This window comes from Gaeumannomyces tritici, assembly GCF_000145635.1.
Source record: "Gaeumannomyces tritici R3-111a-1 unplaced genomic scaffold supercont2.9, whole genome shotgun sequence".
Lineage (NCBI taxonomy): Eukaryota > Fungi > Ascomycota > Sordariomycetes > Magnaporthales > Magnaporthaceae > Gaeumannomyces > Gaeumannomyces tritici.
In genome coordinates this window covers 735943-743480 of record NW_008804553.1, presented here as the reverse complement: position 1 = coordinate 743480, position 7538 = coordinate 735943, and the positions used below count along the sequence as shown (strand labels likewise).

Below are 7538 nucleotides of genomic sequence, written 5' to 3'. Positions count from 1 at the left end.
TGAGGCGTTGGGCGGCCATGATGCTTGCCAGCCATTGCCGTGATCGTCATCGGCCCACCACAACGGCCGTCCAGGAAAGCCGTGTGTTCGAGATCCACCCCGAATGCGATCCCTCCATTGGGCGCCTCGCGTTAGGGGATGTGTTGCTTTTTCTTCATGTGCTGAACCAACGCCAGAAGAAACGTTGTCCAGGTCTAGATCATCCTGCCCGCTCCGTCGGGGTCCAGAGCGGCAATTCCTCCAGCCCATCGCTCGTGTCTGCATATTGATCCCCAACCACTCGGGGCCCATCCGGAGGAGGGTCGCCAAGGAGAGGAGGAAAGTGAGAGGAGACGTGCGGAATTGCGAAACATCGCCAGTCGGGCTAGCCCACGGAACAAGAACCGGCAACGGGGAGGAGAAGCAGGAGGAGGGGCGTATGTTTCTTCTGTTCCTGCCATCAGGCTTTTGGCGCACTGGGTGTGGCGACGAGTTCCGAGTGGTGTGCAAAGCGAGAGCGCCTTGTCCGTGCCGTTTGCCTAGAACTTTCTCCGATCCAAGTTCGCCCGACTCGACCGAAGCAAATGCCCCCGACAGCGGAAACAGGAAGCGAGAGATGTTTGACGAACGGGGCGTATCTAGATGCCGCAAGGGAGAGAACCTCTGGTGTTGCTGGGTTTGGCAAGGAGCATCCTGTCCGACGCGTCAGTCGCACCCACAGAGCATCAAGGCAAAAGACCAGCTTTGCACCAACAGAGGCAAAAAAAAACCCCCCCCAAAATCTTGGGCAAGCTTCTAGGGTGCGCCCGCGGCCGCGGAGGCGGCAGAATGGAACAAAAACTTAATGCGAAGACTAGATGGCAGGAGCAGAGCTCGACGGGATCTTCACAAGGCCACACATTCGCCTTCCGCGCCAGAGAGTCAACGTCCAGACGCTTCCTTCATGGCAAACCCGGCATCGGCAGGCCAAAATAGAAGTAGGGGGTGGAGGCCGCGGAGCATTGGGCTGACTCTTGTCTTGACTGTAAACGTCAGATATCGCAGTTGTGTTCTCCCTATCCACCCGAACGGAACCCGAGCGTGCCGGGAGTCCCTGAATGTTCATTTTGGCCTCCCCGGATCCCCGCTTCGCGATGGCCAAGACGCAAACTATCGGGAGCGGGGGATGGCGCCAAGACATGCACCCAGATTGAGCACCAGGCCAGGACGGCGAGGAGGGGGTAGAGACGCTCCTCCAAGACACTTGGCTCCTCTCGAGCACGGCAATCTTTAGCGGCCGCCTCGGCTCAGCTCGTCCGCCTAGCACGCCTTGGCTGCACTGTGGCGGTCGGCGGTTTCGTTTTGTCAGGTTTTCCCGAACCTCATCCACTGACCCTCACCCAATGCCACAACACCTTTACCTAGCACATCTGCGGGGGAAGGCGAGAACCAAGGGGAAATGGGCGCCTCTGTGAGGTCGTCTGGCAGCCGATCGACGGATGTGTTCGCCCTTGCTCGGCGATGAACAACGAGGTCGTCTAGCTGCCTTTTGCCAAGTTAGAATGGACGATAGAGAGACCGCATCGTGCCAGATTGCTCCGGGTGGCGTTGGGTTGGCGTACCAGGTCGACGGATGTGCGTGCGTGCGGAGAAGAACACTTGGTGCTGGGGGTTGCGCCACCTTCCCCCGCCGCCAGCCCTTGCCACTAACCCCAAGTTTGCTTCGTGCCAGCAGGGATGGCAGGGAAAGCCTTGTCAATTGTCGAAAAGATTGGATGATTAGCAAGCGCCCTGTTGATAGGAAGAAAGCTTAGAACAACACGACAAAGTCAATGGGGCCGCCCCAATGCTGCAGGCAGATGGAGGCGCCGCGGAGGGCTCACACGTATCTGCCAGACCCCGTCGTCTCAACACGTACCCGGTAAGCAGGGAATTGCTTGTTGTCGGATGGCGTGTAAGCGGCACTTTAGAGGGGCACCCTATTCGAGTGTCCTATGCAACCATCAAAGGAGTATTTTGAGTCAGTCGCCTGGGCGTGGCCTTGATAACAGCATAGCTACATACCACCTCCCATGGCCGCGACTCGTCGACACCCGCAGCGAAGCTACTCTGCCCTTTGCTTGTATGGCTGCCGTATGTGCACCGCCGGCATACCCGATCTCGTCTAGGCTCGGGGGACTGAGTGCCGCTGCTGCTGCATGGAACCCCCAGCTGCCTCGCTTGATGGTGCCCATCATGCTCTCAAGAAGACAATAAACCTGGGGTCGACTGCGCAATGAAATCAGCCTGCTTCAGTTCGCTGCACGCGAGGAGGGGGTGGGTGTGCGTACGGGTCTTCACCATCGGACCTCCAACCAGCAGCATTCAACGCTGCCAGACGTTGGCTTCACCCTGCAGCAGGCCTGACGAAGGGGGCAGAAAGCCACATCTTCAGCCACGGGGATTTTCTCCTAATGCGGACTTCGTTTGTGATGCTTGCTCTGATTCCGTATTCCCCCGCAAAATGCACGAAAATATCTTGTGAATCCGGGGAGCATTGGATTTGCGGGGAAGATCAGGAGCAAGGTGGTTGGCATCCTACCCCGTCCGACGTTTCGTGCTACCCATCATGGAGCGGCAACCCCGAAAGGGCAAGCCGAAACGCTGTTGCATTCCGACACGAAAGAAAGAAATGAGAAGGGGTGGCCATGAAGGTTAGATATGGTGAGCTACAGTATCGCGGCGCACTGCCAAAGCGACGCTGTGTCGTGTATGTGCGTCCACCCTGACTTTCCATGAGACGGCAACTCGCCGGGGAAAAAGAGAGGCTAATATGGGCTCCCCCATGCAGTGGCACGTCGGTGGACGCGCATTTTCGTCGCACCGCCGCCGGCAGCGCGATGGTGGCATCTGTCAACGCTGCCCGAATCTCAGTCTTGGACCAAGGCCTGCGGACGAGGGAACCTTCCAACGCTGACCGGTCTGGGGAGGCAGGCACCTGCACGAGTCTGCGACGCTAGCCTCCTGCGACGTCGAGACGCGATACCTTTGCGCGACCCATGCTCTTCCCCTCCGAGTAGCCATCGGAGACCACCCACAGGAGCTAGGAAGGGTCCGTGATAGAGCCCACCCACTCCGGGTGAAATGGAGATGGAGGGAAGCACCGGTTGGGAGGGGCGGCACCCATAGCGCTCCCAATAGCTGTCTGTTGCCTAGACCCAGACAGCGCCTGAAATGTTGTGTCCCATCCATCTTCAGACGTGACAGCTCAGCCGTAGCCAGATCGACCGGTGCCCCTGCGGAGGGCGCGAGGGGCGGAGACAGGCTGCGGATCGCCACTTTTTTTTCTGTCTCTGATGGCGTGCCCGGTTTGTGACTCGACGCATTGGAGGACAAGCACGACGTGTTCCCCAACCCGGAGATAGCTGTTTCACCGGAGAAGGACGGCTGGGCCCGTGTTGCAGAGGAAGCACTGCTTCCCGTGTCGGGGGAAACAAGAAAGAAACAAGGCAGAGAGTCGCGAGACCTCGTCAAGGTGCTGTCGCGCTTGGGGAGTTGCCCAACCAGGGACAGGCTCGCTGCCGATGCGCCCACGACAGGAAGCCCACGACAGGAAGCCGGTGAGCGTCCATGTGGCTCATCTCGCAGCCAAGCGACCATCACAGGAAACATGTTTGCCCATGGTGTCGCCGTAGAGGCCATCGCTTGCTATTCTTGATGCCTGACAAAAGAGCCGACAAGAAGCCACTAGGAGGAGTAGGTACCCATTCCACGGTCCATGCGACGAGCGTGGCGGTGGCAGTGAGGGGTAGGATGAGCGTACAGTGTCTCTCGCACCCGACTAGACCACTCGGCGGCGGCGACGAGAGCTACGAGCCAGCCCGTGCCCTAGTTCGGACTCGCATATTGATTCAGCCAGCCCAGCACCGCGCGGAAGAGGCCACTAAAAGGAGCCTCAACAGAAAGACCGGACTAGAACGACACGCCTCGACGGCCGGCGTCCCTTTCTCCCTCCTTGTCAGCCAGGATGGCCGTGGGGACCAGGTGGGATAAGCCGGTGCCATTGGGCGACGATTCGAGTCGAGACCAGCTTTTCCCCCATGCTCCAACTGCTTCCAACTTTGGTTGCGAGCGTGAAGGCTGATTGGCCGGCGTGGCCACCAAGCAGCTGCACCCCAGAGTCGAGCTATCTCACCGCTTTTTCTAGACCTCAGACCCAGGGCGTTCCAGGGCCAAGGAGCCAGAGCAAGGAAGGACATGAAAAAAAGAAGAAAAAAAGAGAGAGAAACCAAAGTCAACAGGCATACAGGCCAAGCCTGTATGGAAGAGGAGAAAGTTGGATGTGATGAGACGACTGGTGCTTGCGTGTCACCGAAACCGCATCCCATCTAGGCCGGCGCCACGAGCACAGCGACTGGTACTCGTTGGGGATGCGGCGGCAGAGGGGTGTGGGAAGGAGAAGCGAGTTCTTATCCATCTCCCCATTGGGTGATGGCGTTCGCGACATGTACGACGAAGCTTGCAAATGCCCGTCAACGGCATGCTTGGGCTGCCCCCAGCCAATCCAAGTCGAGGACGGCTCTCTTGGGGACGAAAGAGAGCAGACGAAGCGATACACACATTCCTGGGCTGACGTGTTGGTCGCCGAGGAAGCAATTCATGTCTGGTTGAAGAAGGCAGGGTGAGAATCTCCCTCCCAAGAATGTGCCCAACACCCACGCCCAGCAACGGGCCTGGTGTGGGGGGGTTTGCGGGAGCTCTCCCTCTCCCTCTTGCTCTGGCTGGCAACCCAAACATGACGCACTCGAGTGGTGTCCGACCAGCCAACCACGATGCAATGGGAGTGCGAATAGCCATAAAAAAAAACGGCGCCCGTCTTCCGTCAGCAAGCAGGGAAAGCTGGCTGGCGGGCGCCACCCAACCATGGCGTGCGCACCCTCCCATCCATATTACACTTGGGAAGCATCGCATGCCACAGACGTGGCACTGACGGGCCCCCTCGTGACCTAACGTCTCCCTCAGCAGCGCGCCCCCGGGTGCGTCGGATGGGATCACCTGGGCGGAGGCGCCTGCGTGCAGACCACGGCGTCCGGAACGTGGCGGCCAGTTGGGTTGGTGCGCGCCGCTGGTGTGTCTTCTTTTTTTTTTTTTTTTGCTTTTTCGGGCATGGGGTGCTGGTATTTTGCGGCAAATAAAGCACGAATCACATCAAAGCTCGATGGGCTGCTGCAATTTCAGGTCCACCAAAGCTAACAGCCAGCCCGTCGTATAAAAACAAAGAAAAATATCAAAAAGCCTCCTCGTGTTTCCATCTGCCGTCGCCGCCATTTGCGCGATTCCGCCGATTGGCACCAGACGCCCGACAGAGTTCCCATTCGGACAGCGGGCAACGGCAGTGGTGTCGGTTGGTCCCAGAAAAAAAAGGTGGGAAAAGTCTCAGCTAGGTAGAGAGATGACAATGGAACCTTGATCCGCCCTCCGTCCTCCCATCTTCGGTGTCCCATCCGCCGGGGCCGCAGCCCCCTCGGGTGTGCCTGGGATGGCAAGATGCTCCCACGAACAGGGAATCTTCCCGCTCACGCCTTGGCTTGCCGACGGCTCGGGCTGGACCTGATCGACGGTTCCTTGTGCGGCAAGGCATTACCTTCTTTTCCAAGGAAGGAAAGACGAAAAGGGGAACTGCCTCAAGCGCTCGAAAATAGGATGAGGGCATTTGGAGGTCACATGGCCTCGATGGCATCAGCAATGCTTGCTTTTTTTACCACAGCTTCCTCCCGCCTGCGCCGTGCACCCACGTTGAAACAGGACAGGGCATTGTAATAATATCGGCCGGTATCCATGACATCATCATCGAACAACCGACCGTTTTTGTCCAGTTAAAAGAAAGACCTTGGACCAGGGGAGGGGGTGTGCAGCCGATGAATATTGCTGACGGTTCGGGGAGGATTTCAGCGCGCACAGTGACAGGCCTCAATGAAACAATTAAACGGCGGGAAATATGAACCCAAGAAAAAAAATGTGCTGGGGGGTCGTCGAGACGAAGGAGGCCTTGCAACGCCCGGGGCGTCGAGCTTCCAAGGCACAGATGCAAGAAGGAAACCGCGAAAAACAAAAGGACTTCTCCTCGGGCTCCTCTCCCACAACTGCCCATTCTAGCATGGCTGTGCTGACTAGGTCGCTGTGTTGCAAGAGTGCTTCAGCGCGGGCCGCCCGCAGCAGTCGCCCAGGTCCTGACGCACGAGGAAAGGGGAGCCCCATGCTGCGGGATGAACTCTAGTTCCAACCTGCTTGCCTGCCCGAGCCCCGCCCCATCGCAGATGCCACCACCACCATTGAGACTTGCTGTTTTTGCTGCTGCTGCTGTCCCACAGCTTTGCGTGTCGCCAGCCAGATCCTACCAACAGCATGCTAACATGCGGCCCCGTAAGCGGGCCGGACAGGGCCTGCTCGTCCTCCCTGGCTCCTAAAATCCTCGCTTCACTCAGCTCCAGCTCGCGTACGAAGCACGAGCATGGGGCTGGCGTGTGCTGGCCTAATTTTTTTTTTTCTTGTTCCTTGGCGTCCTGGGCGGCTCCCTCTAGCTCGTGCACCGCATCTCCTTCCACCGATCAACACTCAAACCCCGATGCGGTCCCCTTCCGGAAGCTACGTCATGGAACTAGGGCCTGCGGGCAGCCCATTTCCCGCAGCGTCTGTGTGCATTCCTCTCCGCCAGGTGGGAGGGACGGGAGGAGGAAAACACTGCGAGATGAATGATGGGGAAGCGCCGCGGCCGGGGGTTGGAACTACCTGGTAGGAAGGCATGCATGTATTGTAAAAGCAGTGAGATGGAGAAGCAAAGCCCGCAGGAATTGCAGTTGCCTGCCCGGCCGAGGCAGGCGGCTGTGGCCTGCTAATAAGACAAAAAATACCACGGTCGGACCACCGAGGGGAATAACCCAGCTTCCCCTCCGGGCCGGAGCAGAACCACCTGAACCTGTCAGTCGTCCCCCTCTCATCCCTTCTCCCTTCGCGGTTTCCCCTCTCTGCCGCAGCGCTGGGTCGCATGGAGCTTGTGGAAACGCTCTGTCTTGCAGGGAAACAGGCGTGATGGGAAGACCGTGGTTATCCCATTCTCGACGCCTGCCTGGGCTTTGCTCTTCTTTACGGAGTACGTCCGAATCTGCACGCCGAAAGGTATGGCTGCCGCGAGGGGAAAGGAAAAGGAAAAGGCCAGGGGCATGGCCTGATGATGGCCCTTGGTAGCCTCCTTGGCTGCTCGCATCCGACATTTGCTCACATTTCTGTCCTAGACGCAAGCCGCCGTCTGTCCTTGATTTTTTTTTCTTCCCCGTCGGGGCTAGACCTATGCCGTCCTAGCGAGACCGTTAAGTCGGGGCTAGCACGCCCAGACCACAGCCTGTGGTCAGTGAGTAATGAGCGGGGGGCCGAGCATGAAATGCATCAAGCGGCCTTGCGATTCGCTCCATGCTTTGCTGCCGGGAAAGAGAGGGGCAGCAGGCATGGAGAGAGCCAAGGGAGGCAAGGGAGCCTGCTGGGTGTGTCTGTAGGAGGCACAGAGAAAATTCAACGAGAAGCTGCTCTCGTATCATTGGCGCCGC

The 7538-nt window shown here is 58.6% G+C and overlaps 1 protein-coding gene across 1 annotated transcript; it reads right to left on the bottom strand.

Annotated features, from left to right (window-relative positions):
* Positions 1–617: 617 nt before the first annotated feature.
* GGTG_12706 (hypothetical protein) lies at positions 618–2195 on the bottom strand (the record flags this gene model as incomplete). Its single annotated transcript, XM_009230607.1, has 4 exons — positions 618–672; positions 932–1001; positions 1353–1504; positions 2023–2195. 4 exons carry the CDS (start codon positions 2193–2195, stop codon positions 618–620), a joined length of 450 nt encoding a protein of 149 aa, XP_009228871.1.
* Between the last annotated feature and the right edge of the window lie 5343 nt (positions 2196–7538).